This window comes from Chiloscyllium plagiosum, unplaced genomic scaffold (assembly GCF_037043375.1).
Source record: "Chiloscyllium plagiosum isolate Xiang-an unplaced genomic scaffold, Cpla_swu_hap1 HiC_scaffold_32, whole genome shotgun sequence".
Taxonomy (NCBI): Eukaryota; Metazoa; Chordata; class Chondrichthyes; order Orectolobiformes; family Hemiscylliidae; genus Chiloscyllium; species Chiloscyllium plagiosum.
The window spans coordinates 8,161,137-8,179,592 of NW_028270170.1; the positions used below are offsets into that span (position 1 = coordinate 8,161,137).

An 18,456-nucleotide genomic window follows, 5' to 3' on the forward strand; every position below is an offset into this window, starting at 1 on the left:
ATTGCTGCATTCTCGGCAGCTCAGTGGCACAGAGAGGTAGGCATTGTTGTTTTCTCTTGGGCAAGTGGGTCTCTGGTTTAACCACTGCACCTTGTCTGTCACTAACTGGGTGGTGGGGATCAGAGCTGGTGTAGAGTGGTCACTGTGCCCCCACCTTTCATGGTCTGACAGCAGCTGGGGCAAAGACATGTCATAGAGATCGACAGCACCGAAAAAGGCCCTTCGGCCCATCAAGTCTGGGAAATAGGGTCTCTTTTATATGTTCAGGTTGTGCTCTGATAAGATAATCTGAGGGGAGAATATGGAAGCTATGGCTGTTGAAGGACCTGATTAAATATTTTTGAAACCATTTGTGACCTGATTAGACTTTCCCTTACTTCCTCATCCCTGGCCTGGGCTCACAAACCATTGGGTTATCATTTACTTAATTTTAGAAATCTTTCATTGTTTTCAAATTTGTCCAGGGCCAAATCCTTCCTCCTTCACCATTTCAAATCTTTGTAATCTTCAGCTGGTCAACCCTCCAGAATCTCTGCGCAGTTCTGATTTTGGACAATGTTACCCAAGCAACCTTTTCTATAATATGTAAATTAAACCCAGATTCCCATGGGTCAATGGAACATAATGAGGCAGAGAGAAAGAGAAGCTTATAACTGATATGGTGAATTTAAAAAAACAACTTGGAGAAGGTTCACATGAAGCATAAATGCGAACATTTCTTTGTTAATCAATCATGGATGTGGGCATTGCTGACTGGGCTGACTTATATCGTCCATCCCTAACCACTGTATAGAGACTGGTGATGAGTTGCCTTCTTGAATCACTGCAGTCCGTGTGGTGACACCCATTGAGCTGACGGAGTAGGGGGAAGTACGATCCAGGAACTTGGCCCAGCAACAGTGAAGAAACATTAATACAGTACTAAGTCAGAATGCTGTTTGACTTGGAGGGCAATGTGTCGGTGATGATTGTCCCATGTATCTTTTGTCCTTGTCCATTTAGGTTGTAGACCCAAATCTCTCTGCTTCTCTAATTCTGACCTCGTGCACATCCGTGTCGTTAATTGCTCCACCATTGCAGCTATGCTTTCAGTGAACTAAGCCCCAAGGTCGTGAAGTCCTTGTCTCGTCCTGTCTACCTCTCTAGTTCGTTCTTCCTTCAAGAAATTTGTTGGAACTTGCGTCTTTGGTCACCTGTCATAAATATCTCCCCTTACATGGTTTAGAGTCAAACCTTGTTGGAAGTCCTCCAAATGAAGTGCCTTGCGTTGTTTCACTTGTGTGCTATAAAAATGTAATTTGTTGTTGTACTCAGACTAGTCCTCAGTAATTGAATTCCAACATGCTATCCAAATTCCATCTCTCACAGCTCAGAAAAGCACAACATTGGAGTCTGTTATGAGTGGTAGCAAGGCCTGACTGTGAATTGCGGCTCTAAAGTTATAATCTAACCAGGCCTTACCATACAGGCTTGTAACTCGCCCATGCTCCCTCACACAAAAGGAACTTATCACAGCTCCTGCAATTAATATCTGTGCTCTAGATTTGAATTGAGCAACATACAAGATAAATGGGATCTTTCGGGATCTAGGTGAGGGGTTGGCGTATTGGACATGTCACTGGGCTGGTCATTGAGAGGCAAAAATGAGTTTTTTGCCCGAAATGTCGATTCTCCTGCTCCTTGGATGCTGCCTGACCTGCTGTGCTTTTCCAGCATCACACTCTTGACCAGTCATTGAGAGGCACCGGCTAATATTCTAGAGACGTGGCAGATGGGTACAATTACAATGTTTTTAAAGACATTTTGATAAATACATGAATAGGAAAGGTTTGAAGGGATTTTGGCCAGAGGCAGGCAGGTGGGACTAGTTTAGTTTGGGATTATGTTCAGCATGGACAGGTTGGATCAAATCATCTGTTTCTGTGCTGTGTGACTCTATGATTGAAATTTGAATTCAATAATAGAATTTTAAGTCTAATGGTGAGCATGTGACTTTCGATTATTATGAGAAGTCTGGTTCTTAGGGGAACGAAATCTGCTGACTTTGGTTGCTCTTGCCTGTGTGTGACTCCAGACCCTCCAGAAGTGTGATTGACTCTTAACTATGCTTTAAATAGCCTAGTAAGCCATTTCATTCAGGGGCGATTAGTGATTGACAGCAGATGTTGGGGTTGTCAGCAGCACCCAAATCCCATGCCAGAATTTTAAAAATGAAATGAATTTGGAATAGTTTTGACTCTCTCCCTTTCTTGGCTCACAGCACAGAACTGTGCTTGATTCAGCAATGAATTAATGATGTCAGTCGCTTGACCAGTGCAGGAAATTATAACATTTGGGAATGCTGCACTGAGTTCAATGCTGAGGCACAGTGTTGGGGAATTTAACTCCTTATCTGACATGGGCATACTGGAACATGTTGTGTTCTCCAACACTAAATTCACTCGTCTTACCGCATCACGATCGCAGGTGCTCACATTGAACCATTGAACCTCGATCCACTCCATGAAGAGTGAGTGAGTGCAGTATCACCCTGTTGTGGGAAGTTTGGGTTCACAATCAGATTGCCTGATCAATTTCTCTTGAGCATCATGCTGTGAATTTCTGTTGGACCTTGAATTGGAACCTCAGGAAGAATCTCTTTTTCCTTTTAAGGTGTTAGCATTCAAAGTGTTAATGTGTACATTTCAGTAAGAGTTCATAAACTTGTCATCACCTACTTGACGATGATACCAGATTCAACAACAACATGCATTTATATAGTGTCTTCATGGTAGAAATATATCCCCAAGGTACTTGTGTTTGAAGCAAAGCCTGACAGGTAACTGAACATTATTGGCAAAGCAATATCTTACTGTCTAGATTTACTGATTGATCCATTTACTGCTCTGTGACCTAATGTACTGTCCCCCTGGGCTTTCAGATGTCTTACTATAGCTGGTGATTTGATTTGGCTCGCTGCTCTTCTGAGTTAGGATTTCTCTCCACATCAGCCTCTTCTTTCCCTCCATCTCCTAAGAATTCATCCTGTTATTTGAATTCCTTCCCATTTCTATTTCATCGTCCAAACCTCCACCTTTCACTTTGCCTCCCAGCACCTGCCCTGATTCTCCTCCATTTCTTTTCACCATCTTAAGACATCCTTGGGACATACAGGCAGAAAAGGGTGACTTAAAAATGGGGTCACTCACTTGCGAGGCCACATGACAAATTCATTTTTAAGGAGTGTTCCTCAGCAACCAGCACTGCCCTGATGTTGGCCAGGGAGCTGCAATGAAGCCAGCTGGCCCTGGGATGTTCATTGGTTTGGTGGTTCTGGATACTGGCCCTATAACTGATGTCTGTTGTGTTTTCCTCAGCGCTCAGATGGCTGGCCTCTTGTGTGAAGAACAGGGCTCGGAAATCGATAACGTGAAATACTGTGGTTACTGCAAGTACCATTTCAACAAAGTGGTAAGTCAGTTTAATAATTCAACTGGAAGTTTATTTTTCTTTCCCCAGCTGTCTCCCTGACCCCCTCATCCCTTGAAGATTTGGCTGTTAGCTGCTGTAGGTTCCCCAAGCATTTTCCAAAATTGGCCACAAGTATTACCAAGGGATTTGAGTCCTTTGCAGCCAAACCTGATCCTGACTCCTCTGCCAAGAAGCACACTACTGTCAAAGTTCACTGGATAGCAATTGAGAATGAGAATACTGCCCCAGTTATTTCCCTTATCCCAGACTGAGGGATATTGATATCTATTAAGCTCACCCTGCTTTGCACTAGCCCTTTGTTGAGATATAGGCTTGACCTATTTAGATTGGTTCTTCACTGTGTAAACCATTGGAAGAACATTTTGGAACAGATTGACATTGTTTGGTTATCCTCCTACACTGACCTGACAGTGATTTACTGTTCTGTGTGTGCATCTGTCCTTATTGCAGTGGCACTGAGTCCTGTAGAAAACTTAACTGAAAATCACTTAAATAAAATTGACGTCATCCAGAGCTCTGCTACACATGAGCTAACTTACACTCCTGTTTCCCTGGCACTCATGTGCTCACTGATCTGTTGGCTTTAGTTAAGAAATAGGCGAAAGTGACTACTGCAGATGCTGGAGATCAGAGTCGAGAGTGTGTCGCTGGAAAAGCACAGCAGGTCAGGTAGCATCTGAGGAGCAGGAGAATCGACGTTTCAGGCATAAGCCCTTCACCCCTCTTGCTCGTCAGATGCTGCCTGACCTGCTGTGCTTTTCCAGCACAACGCTGTCAACTTTAGTTAAGAATTGACTATTTTAAAACTCTCATCCTTTGATTTTAAATTACTTCATGGCCTCTTGCTTCCTAAAGCTGTGATCTCCTCTCACCCCAAGATCTGTCCAGCTAGTCTGAACACTTGAGCATCCATGATTTTATTAACAAATATGCCCTCTGTTGTCTCAATTCTAAGATCTGCAATGTCTCCCCTCAACTGTTCCTACTTTACCCGTCTTCAAGCCAGTGGTGAAAGCCTACAGCTTTGACCATACTGTTGGACCTCTGCCCTAATATCTCCTGATTTGGCTTGACATCAATTTATTTTTTGGTAACAGTTATGTGAAACACAGTGATGATGCATTTTACATGTTAAAAGTGCTACATAAATACAAGTTGCTGCTTTATAGAATATTTTCTGTAATAAAATGCCCTGAGACTTTTCTCAGAAGCTGAATGATAGAATGACACAAAGTCAATGAAGGAGATATTAGAGAAGGTGTTGTCTTAGCTTGGCCGAAGAGGTAAGGTGAATTTTATAAGATGAGGGAGAGATGGAGAGGAGTTTTAAGAAAGGGCCCAGGGCAGTTTGACAGATTGGACTATAAATCAGCCTAGTGAGAGGAGGCAGAGGGTGGTTCCCTGGCCTCTGGCAGTCTGTGGTCTGTCAACAGATCACACTTTTTGGGTCATGGAAAGGTTGATTCCTGTGTGGAATGGAGGTTCTGTGAAGCTCCCAATGATGTAATATATTGTTGGTCTTTACATATAAGGGAAGGTAAAAGATGAGAGATTGAGTGTCGGATGTATATTAAGCTCTATGGGGAGATATAACAAGTTGATGGTATTTTCTTCTATTCCCCTTCTGCACTCCCTGACACTCTGCAGCATTGATCACAGAATGGCAATGCAGACTGAGAATCTTGACTTCTTCCTCTCGTGGGGCAGTCATATCTCTATCAAGCTGACACAGTCCCGATCAGGGAGTGAACCTTCTTGGGCAATGTAACTGGTGTCTGAGCTGAATCATGACTATTAAAGGGTCCCTATGCAATGAGTGAACCAGTTGCTTGCTGCAGGGCAGACTGATGAATGTATGACTTGAACGGAGGAGTTTTGAAATCAGAACAGGAAAGTGACTTGAGCATGTATGTGGAAGTGTTTTTCAAAGTATCAGCTGGAAGATGTGGCTGCCTTGAGACTAATGACTGCCATATTCCACCATCTGCAGTGGAACCTGTTTATTCTCTTGAAGCTTGTATTTGAGTCCATTTGCTATCTTTGAATTCCAAAATGCCAAACCATTTCCTATTCACTTCGTACTGAGTACCAGATGGCTGGAGTGTTAAGAGGCCTGTAGCACAGATGCAGAAAGTTCAACATAACTGCAGCAACAAAGCTTTTCAGGTCAATTAACAACATACGAACCAAAACATTTTATGTTTAAAATGCATCATTATTTTTATTATTTGTTTTCATTCACTTATTTTTTGCTCTCTCTCTGCTAATTTGACTTGATGTTTGGTACACTTGGCAATTGTTAAACAGAATGATGTTAAATGAGGAGGACAGTAAGAGTCCATGTTGCCTGATAGCTGTGTTTATGCTCCCCCTGCCTGCTTTTATGATATCCTATCAGTGTGTTCCTTCAACTTGTTTCTTCCCCTAAGCTTCCCTTTAAATGTACTATGCTCCTTGCCTCAACCTCCTTTGTGGTAGCGTGTTCCACATTCTGATTTCTTTTGGGCAAATAAATGTTTCTCCTGATTTGGATTTATTGGCAATTATCATATATTTATGATCTCTTTGATTCTGGTCTTTACCAACAGTGGAATCATCTTCTCTATCTCTGACTTATCAAAGCCACCCTTTCAACATTCTAATAACATTGATTAGGCTACCTTTCTTTTTGAGAAGGAAGGTGCTTGTGCCTGTTTAGCCTTTGCTTTTGGTTATAATCTCTCTGTACTGTATCATTCCTAGAAAATTGCCTCTATTTAACTTTTTTATGTTCCTGTCTGAGCCTGTCTGGGTACCAACGGGTTAGTCCCTGACAACCTAATACTCTCCAAATTTCCAGGGATATATTCAACAGTGATTGCTGTATGGTGTCAAGAGGCTGGGACTTTGGCTGATCTGTACATTTTCACGCCTCATCATTTTATATTGGAAACACCAAGACTTCAGACCTTGGTAGTGATCAGTCCTGAGATCCTCTTGGTTCTTGGTGGCTGTTTTGTTTATTTAATGGTCCCCTTATCAATCTTGCTGTAAGTGCTCAGTTGCTTTATCAGACAAATCTTAGCCCTGCTGTTCTTGAAATTGGAATAGGATCATTGGAAAAAAGGTGATTGGAAAAAAAATAGGACTTTTCCGCTTATCTGGGACAGAATTCCTGGGAATAATCTTTTGCTGCAGTTCAAGGTTGAACCCAGATGTTGTAAAGTGCTTTCTAGCCATTGAAGCACATTTCAAAGTGCAGTCTCTGCTGTTATTTAAGAAATGTAGCAACCAATTTGTGAACAGCAAGCTCCATAATGTGATAATGAGATTCATTTTCTTGTTTGCTGGACTTTTGTAAGCTGCTGGATGATACGTATGACAGGATTTGTCTTCATAGCTCACTGTTTATGCCTAATTATGGGTGCAACGTCATACAGGTGATATCCCTTTGCGCTGTCTTATGCTATGATTGTATCTGCATTCGTGAACTGGCCAAATGAATTCATGAATTACCACAAATCATAGAACATAGAAAAGTACAGCACAGAACAGGCCCCTAGGCCCACGATGTTGTGCAGAGTTTTAATCCTAATGTAAAATATAAGAACTTAACCTGCGCACCCCTCAACTCACTGCTATCCATGTGCATGTCCAGCAGTTGCTTTAATGTCCCTAATGACTCTGCCTCCACCACCACCGCTGGCAATGCATTCCACATATTCTCAACTCTCTGTGTAAAGAACCTACCTCTGACATCCCCTCTATACCTTTCTCCTAATATCTTAAAACTATGACCCCTCGTACCAGTTAATCCTGCCCTGGGGAAAAGTCTCTGGCTATTGACTCTATCTATTCCACTCATTATCTTGTATACCTCGATCAGGTCTCCTCTCTTCCTCCTCTCCAGAGAGAAAAGTCCAAGCTTATTCAACCTTCCTTCATAAGGGAAGCCCTCCAGTCCAGGCAGCATCCTGGTAAACCTTCTTTGCACCCTCTCCAAAGCCTCTGTATCTTTCCTATAGTGGGGTGATTAGAACTGGACACAATATTCCAAGTGTGGTCTCACCAGGGACTTGTAGAGCTGTAACAAAACTCCACGGCTCTTAAACTCGATCCCCCTGTTAATGAAAGCCAAAACACCATATGCTTTCTTAACAACTCTATCCACTTGGGTGGCAACTTTGAAGGATCTATATACTTGCACACTCCGATCCCTCTGTTCCTCCACACTGCCAAGAATCCTGTCTTTAATCCTATATTCAGCATTCGAGTTCGACCTTCCAAAATGCATCACTTCGCATTTATCCAGTTTGAACTCCATTTGCCATTTCTCAGCCCAGCTCTGCATCCTGTCTTTGTCGCGCTGCAGCCTGCAATAGCCCTCGATACTATCAACGGCACCTTCAACCTTTGTGTCATCTGAAAATTTACTAACCCACCCCTCAACCTCCTCATCCAAGTCATTTATAAAAACTACAAAGAGCAGAGGCCCAAGAACAGAGCCCTGTGGGACCCCACTCATCACTGACCTCTAGGCAGAATACTTTCCATCTAGAACCACTCTCTGCCTTCTGTCAGCCAACCAATTCTGAATCCAGATAGCCAAATCTCCCTGTGTCCCATACTTCCTGACTTTATGAATCCTTTTTGAGAAAGCTAGCTACATACACGCTAAATCATTCCATCGCATCCTTAAGGCCATATAGGATTTCCATATCAATAACAATGCAGTGTCTATGTGCTCATGCAACATTATTAGTCAGTTCATCAGTATACCACTCAAAGAAGCCATTGCCATCTGCACTATAGCACTGTAACGTGGCAATCCAGACCCCCACCATTGAGAGAATTAGGATTCATTAAACATATGAGCTCAGTAACCCGCGCAGTTGAGTTCAGATTTAATGACATTGTGTCTGTCCAAATAAATGGAATCCCCAATCAGCTCAGCTCTTGCAAACTTCTTTATTGGATTCATGAGGAGTGTGCTTTCAGTGGGTTGGTACCTTACATGCTACCCATTGCATATTTCTGATATGTAATTGATACATTTATTATGTTTAGACTTTCCTTGTTTATCTTCATGAGTTCCATCCTGTGCTCACATTCAATTTGAAATGGAACAATCGAATAGGCTCATTTTTCTCGATGTTCTAGTTCAGCAATCAATCAGATTGTTTTTATAATGGTGTATTGCAAACCTGACCAGTATATGCGTTGGGATTCGCACAATTCCCCGTGCTGTATGATTGGCCTTAACAGGAGCCTTGTAAATAGGGCTGAAGCCATGTGTTCACTGTGCAAGCTTGATGCTGAAATTGGGGCATCAAAGTCTTGCAGATAATGTCTAACCTGATTAAGGTTATTTCTCAATATTTGTCATGTAAACTTGTGACTGTACCTCTGGCCATTACTTGAAGACCCGAAAATTCCCAGTTCACCACTGATTACCCTGGAAGAGTAAGGTATCTCAAATGTTTGAACACCAAGTGAAGCCAACTGTATATATTTCATTTCTATCCAATAGAGACATGAGGGGCATTTGCTACTAACAAGATGTTTCCACGAAATCAAAAAGACACACACAAATAAGTAATGTACTCTGAATTTCATTCTGGAGTGAGGCTAGCTATATAGGTTGTATGTCTGAAAGCCTGGTGGGGTGTCTCGAACAGCACATTACTTCAGCTGTTTTCAGTAAACAATATACTGACCTTAGCCAACCAACCCATACTTGTAAAACTTAAATGACACTCTCTCCAATGTCAGATGAGATACTGCAATTTCAGCATTTGCTAAATAGTCTCGAGTGTGCTATGAATTACATTGACAAGCAATTTAAGATTGTCAGGAAGGTTTGCAGTGTGGTGTATTGGTGCATTTACTGGAAACTCAATAATTAATACCTAGGGCTACCTTTGGGGCAGACCGAGAGAACACATACTTCCATTTCACTTATTTCAATAAACCTGTTGGCAGCATTCTTTGGTTCGTATCATAGAGCCATCATTGTCAACCTGCTTGGCTTAAATTTAAAGAAAGTTTGGCAATTAATCATCAGTCATCATCTAAGTTGTTGCATTCTTCTTGGCAATGTCTCCACCAATCAGAGTCCATTTGCCAATCAATCAATACACTTTATTCATACAATAAGAAGGTTGATTTTGCTTTACATGGGTAATCTTGCAAATTATCCTGATGGTTACAAGGGAAAGTGTTTTTTTTTGTCCTGAGCAATACTTTTTAGATGTTGGCTGAGGAGCAAATATCAGTCAGGAACTCCAGGGGGATTACTGGGATCATAATTTTGACTGTATCATATCTTTCACATCCACTTGAGAGACAGCTGACCTTGCTTTTGATCAGCTGAACATTGTTCATGTTGCTGCAGAAGTCATTCTGTTTCTTGGTGAGGGACTGATTGGATGATCCTCCCAATGATGATTTGAAAGGATTCCCTTCTGTGATGCTTGATTTGATAACTCTACACATGATGTTTTAAAACTGATGGTTTTGCCTGCTCCTGTAGCCTGCCTGTGAGGCTTAGCATTGGTTGATCTTTGAGAACTTTGAGGTGTAGAGGATTTGGGGGAACTTGCAGAAAAGGACCACTTGGCCCATCTGAGACTACTTTTGTTTCAGTGATCACAGGTGTTCCGTGGACTCTGTTACTGACATTTAGCATTGTTACTGAAGATTGAGGTACCCCTGGCTTCAGCCTTTCGTCATGTCTGTTCCTACTGTGAAAGACTCCGTTGCAGCTCCAAGCTGAAGTGATACTACACTATTGCCATACCTCTTTCTTTTTTTTCTCTCAGCATCATAAGTGTACCCTGCACTTGGTCACTACCTGGCAGGCAACCCATTACTACCGAAAGTAAGAGCTCCATTTTGGACAGTGTAACAAAGGCATATGGAGTGAAAGGGTGACTGGTTGAAGGTCTGGCCTATGTTAAAGTTCATTGCTGGGAGCCAGGGTTGGGGGTTTGGGTGCTAAAATTGGTTTTTGAGAGCAGTCAGAATTTGTGCCCCCCCACCATTTGTGACCAAGCGCAGATATGAGCCTGAAGTGAGGACCAGATGAAACTTCAAACAGCTGACTTTAAGCATGGTGACATGATGAAAACCCAACCTGTCAAATCTTCCAGTGTGGCCGGTGTCCATGGAACTGAACCTCAGCAGAAATCACTATCCAAATGAGAACAAGTTGTTTTCTTCCAAAAATAACTTCAGTAAAGCAGTTTGCCATATCTCATTTTGTTTTTTTGATTTTTTTTCTTAAAAACAAAAGGACTTGGTTTCTCTTTAACTTTGAACTTTTTGACTTCTGCAGAAGAAATGTCGGCATTCGGCTAGCACTGCCTATGACCAAGGCCTCAGTGATTCGTCATCCCATTCTCAAGATAAACTGAGCTCCCTGTATGACAAACAGAGGAAGGTTTGTGTAAATCTTGTATTAACCTTTATATTAGAGCAGATCCAGTGAAGGTTGGAGGGCAGTTTTTGTGGTCAGCAGTGTTATCTCCGTTGTAAAATTGAGAGCAACTTGAGGTATGGACATTGTGAACTGAAAATGCTTGCAGTAACTTACTAAGCGACTGTATTTGGAAATTATGTGTTGAGGGAACTTTGGGTGAGAGTAAGATTAGAACCAACTAGAATCACTTTACTCCTCCCCATCCTATACCCATTGTTAGGGCTCATGTCTTCAGGAGAGAACATTGAAAAGAAAGATAATGGCAGATTGACTATTTCAGCATCATGATTTCCTATTTGGGTTTCTATTTGTGTCCTGGGGAAAAGTGTTAATGTCTCACTTTGATTTTGTTGATTTACATTGTTAGCGGATCCCCCCCACACAAACAAGGCAGAAGTGATACACACAATGTGTGAATCTGTCAATGTTTAATCAACCTGTTCATTCATGGACACAGTCATATCGCTATCAATTGACGTGGCCTCTGGATAACACAAGGCTTTTTGCTGCTGCTGATCTTTTAAGAAAATATTTTCAAAACGCCACTTGGTTCATTCACATTTCATATCCAGTTGTGATTTGCTTCTTTTTTGAATACGGGTTTTGGCCCACTTCAGAGTTGGTATGTTTTAGAAGTAACACTTTGAAATTTTGCATTATTGTACCAGCAGAGTCACATTGGGTGCAGGCTTCCCAATCTGTTTGTCTATTCCTGTGGTCTTTTGCTTGTAATACATTTCTGTCATAAAATGTTTCCAAGGCAAACCAAAAAGAGATTTGGGAAAACAAAGATTGGAGTCATTTTGTGATAACCAGGGACTATATATTTAGTTCCAAAAGCTCACTGATCTTTGGAATTGGAAAAGAGATACAGATATTGGTATTTACCTGACTTCAGTGGAGTTACCTTAGCTGTGCCCTCCAAAGATCAGCTGAAGCTGGCAATTAAACCATGCCATGTTCTAGAACCTAGCTCACCTGTGAACAATTCCACAGAGACCTGCTAGATTGAATAATGCATGCTGAGTGTCACGACCAACTGTTAATTGTTTCACTGTGAATATCCTCAATTATGTGAAGAGCATGCCTCATTTTATAATTGGCATAAATCTGACAATATCTTATAATAATTATCAATATGAAATGAAACCAGCCTTTAAGTGCAGAGTGAATATAATCTAGTCTTCAGAAAATGTATCTTCAGATTAATCAATGTTGTTGGGTTTTAACTATTTAGCCTTGGTCTTAAACCATTCTACCATCAGCTCCAGCTGTTTATGGATAATTTCCAGCTTTGCTTCCTACTCTGTACGATTATATTTGGATGGTCTGGTGTTATTAGAACCCGTCCAAGCGGAGAATTCTTTCTGTTTTTGACATTGCGCTCATTCAAGTCTGTCTAAACAATGTGTTGGTGCTGCAATTGTTGGGGACTACAGTTTAATACAGGTTGTATGAGTGATAACAGGACCTGGGATGGGCCAAGGGTGGGGTATATCTGGACACATTAAGCAGGATCTGGGGCTCTAGAAACCACTCTGTGCTTGGGTCGGGGTGCAGGCTCAGAGAAGAATTGGAGCTAATGAATTGCTGAAATAAAAGCTGGTGATTTTGATATGGTGATGGTATTGGTGGTCATCACTGGTTTTATATCAGCAATTGATGGATTTATGATATATGTTGTTGCCATTTTATAGATTGTGATTATTGTATTGATGATCTTCATTGCAATTTTGATCAGTTGATGTATATAATCTTCCTTATTTTGCATTGATATTGTCTTATTTATGATGCTTTGTAGTGGGTTGATTGAAATGGCCTATTTACCTGTCACTGAGTGCCCTTGTCTCTGTGGTAGTCCAGGATTTACTGAGAATGTGTGTTTGGTTTTGTTTGCTATTGGTGGACAGTGTTATGTTTCCAATAATTTACTTAAATACAGAGCTCTGAAGGTGGATTAATGCTGAATTATTGACTCAGTTATTCTGTTAAATGCATGAGGTGTCAGAATGGCTGAATCCTGAAAGAGAAAGAGAAGTTCATCCTAGTTTTCAGATTCCTCAATCGATTGATCTCATCCTATTCCTGTAACCGCAGCAAGCCTGACAACCCTCTAAGATCTTGGGACACTTCTGGTTCTGGCTTCTGGAGCATCCCTAATTTCATTCAATCCCTGATTTTTTTTTTCTCTCTGTGATTCGCACTCCATCCTTCAGTTGTCTGAGCCTGCTACTCTGCCCTCAGCTCAAACTTCCTTCATAAACCTCTCAGCTTCTACCCCCACCATGCCTTTTGAAGACACTTCTTAAAACCTTCTTCTTTGACTATACTCTTGGCCGCATGCCCTGATATTTCCTGATGGCTCAGAGTCCGGTTTTGTCTGATAACAGCATTCCAAAGCATACACAGAAATGTTTTTACTCCATTAAAGGTGCGCCCTTTAATTCTTGTATCTGCTCCAGTGGAGGTGCGCCCTCCAGCAACAACATATATGCTTCCTTTTCACTTCAGTCCAAAAGCACACTGAAAGCATTGGCTATGTGCCTTGAAACTACCACTAGTCTGGAAGCCTTTCTCATCTTGATGAATATGGCTTATGACCAGTCAGGAGTTAAAATGTTTAGATCTTGCAGCATTTAAAAGAGCAAAATTAATTTTTAAAATTTTATTTAAGGGTCTGTTCGACAATAATTATTCACAAGGAAACTCTGCAAGCTTTATGGTTCTCTAAACTTCAGGCATTGGTCCGGTGTGCACACAAATAACCTAGTTTGTTTTTACAAAGGCAGCTGTGAATTAAGGAGGGTGTGTCTCAGTTTCAATATTTTTCAGTTTTATGCCTGTCATTATTTATAACCTTGACAGATTCTTAGGGAGGATGTAGGAGAGAGGTGACGCAATTTATTTTCTTTGTGATTGTACTTTTGCAAGCGGGTTGAGCTCTTCAGAATGAACCTGCTTTCATTAGTTGCACCTCTGTGAAGTAGTGCAGTTGGTGCCCATCCTTCCCCTGTAGATTGCATTCAGCTGTTGAGAAATGGTCTACTCTTCATGGCACGACATCAATGGTATCGTGAGAGTGCACTCGGCTTAGTTGTTATTTAGGCTGTAGAGAGTGTAACTCATCCATTATGGACCAGAAAGATCTTAAATTTGGTTCTTGTCTGAGTTAGTGGGCCTGAGATGGTAGGGAATAGGAAGACGCTGGAAGGAACATGACATTGGAATCTAAGGTTAAGAAGATTCCGTTCATATTGCCTGCAAAGAGAGTGGATAATAATACGTAGAAAAATAGGAGCAAGTGCAGGACATTTAGCCCTTTGAACATGCTCTGAGGCCATCTGACCCTGATAGAGGATTGTGGGATTTATAAATAGGGATAGATGATGTAAAAGCAATGAAGTTATGATAAACCTATACAAATGCTGCTTCAGCCTTAATTGGAGTAGTCCTGTTCTGGCCACCACATGTTATAGAGCTGTCCAGCACAGAAACTGACTCTTTGGTCCAACTTGTCCATGCCAACCAGATATCCTAAATTAATCTAGTCCCATTTGGCAGCATTTCGCCCATATCCCTCTAAATCCTTCCTATTCATATATCCATTCAGATGCCTTTTTAACGTTGTAATTGTACCAGCCTCCACAAAAATGTCTGGCAGCTCATTCCATGCACGCACCACCCTCTGCATGAAAGAGTTGCCTGTTAGGTCCCTTCTAATTCTTTCCCCTCTCATCTTTAAACCTACGTTCTCTAGGTTTGTACTCCCCACCCCGGGAAAAAGACCTTGTCCATTCACTCTATCCATGCCCTTCCTGATTTTTATAAACCTCTATAAGGTCACTCCTCAGCCACCTCCGCTCCAAGGAAAACAGTCCCAGCCTTTTCAGCCTCTCCTGAGAGCTCAAACTCTCCAACCCTGGCAGCATCCTTAAACCTTTTCTGAACCCTTTCATGTTTCACAGCATCCTTCCTATAGGAGGGAGAGCAGAACTGAACGTAGTATTCCAAAAGTGGCCTAACTAGTGTCCTGTACAGCTGTAACGTGCCTTCCCAAATTCTATACTCAATGCACTGACCCGTAAAGGCAAGCGTATCAAATGCCTTCTTCATTATCCTACCGTAACGATGTGAAGGGCTTAGGAAGGATGTGGAGGTATCAGATAGGGAGCAGAAAAGATGCACCAGAATGGTTCCAAGAATGTGTTAGGAAGATTGGATGGAGAAGTTGGAATTGTTCTCCTTGGAGAAGGCAAGATTGAAAGGAGATTCAACAGAGGTACTGAAAATCTTTGAATATGGTCAACGTAAATGAGAAGGAACATCTACTTTTAATGGAAGGATTGAAAACCAGAGGAAGGGATTTAAAATAATTAGCAAAAGAAGTAACGATAATTTGAGGAAAACACCCTTTTTACCCAGTGTGTAGTTAGGATCCAGAAGGCAGTATCTGTGGTGGAGGCAGATTCAGGCTTTGTGAAGGGAATTGGTGTGTGTGCGTGTGTGCGTGTGTGTGTGTGTGTGTGTGTGTACGGCGCGGACGACCGTGGATACGGGTCCGGGCTCCTGCACGGTGTGGACGGGACGTGGATGCCTGGTGCCCATGGAGCCTCACCGTGCATCAATGCATCCAGAGACGAGGGAAAGGAAATAGAATTCATACCTGCATAGAGTGTGCCTAAAAATATGTAATGAAACTAGGATAAAGTGAGGACTGGAGATCAGAGTTGAAAGTGTGGTGTTGGAAAAGCACAGCAGGTCAGGCAGCATCCAAGGAGCAGGAGAATCGATGTTTTGGGAATAAACACTTCATCAGGATTAGGCTCTCATTCCTGATGAAGGGTTTATGCCTCCTGCTTCTGCTGCCTGACTAACTGTGCTTTTCCAGCACCACACTCCCAACATATGTTGTGAAACTTCCATTGATGTTGTCTCTGGCATCTGCTCAGCAGTTCCCTTAGTCATTTAGGCTTGTGCAATCACTGTTCCAAACTGTCAAACCTCTTAATTCCATAGATAACTTCCCACACACCAGCCTAAGACTCCCTCCACTTCAGCTGACAGCATGACTGTGCCTGTTTTGAACTTGATGCTTCACCCAGCCAGCTCAGACTCTCATGTTATGAAGCTCTGAGGCATAACTCAGCAGATTTAATAGTACCAATGAAAGGTAACTTTTTAGTTTAGAGATGTTAGAGGACCAAATCCTAATATACATCCACAGCCCCTAGAAATGAACACAAGAATAATGCAAAGTTCAATGGAGTGGTAAAGCAATCTGTGGTTTAAGCCAAAGTTAAATCTGAAGTCAGTAGTTGTGATGCTCATCTACATGTTCTCAACATAAATGTATAGATTTCTCCATTGTTTAACTTTTAAAAGCTCTGCCTCACAACCGATGCATTTTATCATCAGTATGTATAGATTAATTCACTGTAGTTTACATCTCGGAAATCCAGTATTGTCACATTATCAGTCCTGTCCTATCTGCTGCTGAAATCCGAATTCGGGCATTTTTGGGGGTACAAAACCTCTAAAACTCCTCTTATTTTTGGCTTGATCAGACTTCTGTTGATTGTACCTGAAACTGTATAGAATGATGGTTTGCACACAGTACTGTAACTGCGGTCTGTTCTGGAATCCACATAGAGTCATAGAGATGTACAGCATGGAAACACACCCTTCAGTCCAACTCATCCATGCCAACCAGATATCCTAATCTAATCTAGTCCCATTTGCCAGCAACCGGCCCATATTGCTCTAAACCCTTCCTATTCATATACCCATCCAAATGCCTCTTAAATGTTGCAGTTGTACCAGCTGCCACCACTTCCTTTGGAAGCTCATACCACATACTCACCACCCTTTGCGTGAAAAAGTTGCCCCTTAGGTCTCTTTTGTATCTTTCCCCTCTCACCCTAAACCTATGCCCTAAAGTTCTGGACTCCCCCCAACCCAGGGAAAAGACTTTGTCTATTTACTCTATCCATGCCCCTTGTGATTTTATAAACCTCTATAAGGTCACCCCTCCGCCTTCGACAGTACAAGGAAAGCAGCTCCAGCCTATTCAACCTCTCTCTATAGCTCAAATCCTCTAAACCTCACAACATCCTTGTAAATCTTTTCTGAACCCTTTCAAGTTTCACAACATCCTTCTGATAGGAAAGAGACCAGAATTGCACACAACATTCCAACAGTAGCCTAACCAATGTCCTGTACAGCTGAAACATGGCCTCTCAACTCCTATAGTCAATACTTGACCAAAAAAGGAAAGCATACCAAACACCACCTTCACTATCCTATTTATCTGAGACTCCACTTTCAAGGAGCTATGAACCTGCGCTCCAAGGTCTCTTTGTTCAGCAACACTCCCCAGAACCTTACCATTAAGTGTATAAGTCCTGCTAAGATTTGCTTTCCCAAAATGCAGCACCTCACATTTACCTAAATTAAACTCCATCTGCCACCCCTCGGCCCATTGGCCCATCTGATCAAGATCCCGTTGTACTCTAAGGTAACCTTCTTCGCTGTCCACTACACTTCCACTTTTAGTGTCATCTGCAAATTTACAAACTATACCTCCTGTGTTCATATCCAAATTATTTTGGATATGAATGACGAAAAGTAGTGGACCCAGCACTGATCATGTGGCACTCCACAGGTCACAGGCTCCAATCTGAAAAACAACCCTCCACCACCATCACCCTCTGTCTTCTACCTTTGAGCCAGTTCTGTATCCAAATGGCAATATTAGGAGGGATGTGATTTGATTTATTATTGTACCTAAGTACAGTGAAAAGTTTTGTTTTGCGTGCAGTACAGCAGACCATAACATGCAAAGACACAGATCATAGGGTGATTGAGCTAAGCGAGAATTCCAAGGTTACGACTGCAAAGAAGGTGCTCAAAAAGCAAGATCAATATTAGATTTGAAATCTGAGAGATGCATTTAGAAGTCTAATGACAGAAGGGAAGAAGCTGTTCTTGAACCTGTTGGCACACATATTTAAGCTTTTGTATCTTCTGCCTGATGGAAGAGATTACAATGGGGGAGCGACTGCACTGGGTGAATATCAAAGAGATTTACCAGAATGTTGCCTGAGCTGGAGAGTTTATTTATGAAGTGAGATCAGAACGACTGGGGTTGATTTCCATGGAGGAAGCTGACTTTGGGGGAATGGGGGCAGGTGGACTTTTTTCAAATTCATTCACAGGATGTGAATGTCCCTGGTCAGCCCAGTATTTATTGCCCATCCCAAATTGCCCACAGGGCAATTAAGTGTCAACCACATTTCTTTGGATTTATTCAGATGTATAAAATTGAGGGGCCTAGACAGCATAGACAGGTAGGTGGTGGAGAGATCAGTGTTTGGGGGTGGGGGCATAGATTTAAGGTAAAGGGCAGAAAGTTTTAGGGGAATGTGAGGAATGTTTCACCCAGAGGGTGGTGGGAATCTGGAACTGACAACTTCTAAAGGTATTAGAAGCAGAAATCCTCATAACATTTAAGAAGTATGTAAGATTTG

The 18,456-nt window shown here is 41.9% G+C and overlaps 1 protein-coding gene across 5 annotated transcripts in view; it reads left to right on the forward strand.

Moving 5' to 3' along the window:
• Window positions 1-18,456, forward strand: part of LOC122539772 (protein AF-10-like) — a 185,326-nt gene that overhangs the window by 24,485 nt on the left and 142,385 nt on the right. For 3 of the 5 annotated variants that reach the window (XM_043674818.2, XM_043674817.2, XM_043674821.2), the window contains exons 6-7: window positions 3,357-3,450; window positions 10,787-10,891. In XM_043674818.2, coding sequence (XP_043530753.2) covers window positions 3,357-3,450; window positions 10,787-10,891 — 199 coding nt within the window. The remainder of the gene's footprint in view (window positions 1-3,356; window positions 3,451-10,786; window positions 10,892-18,456) is intronic. The other 2 variants (XM_043674820.2, XM_087977764.1) reach the window with 1 other exon arrangement.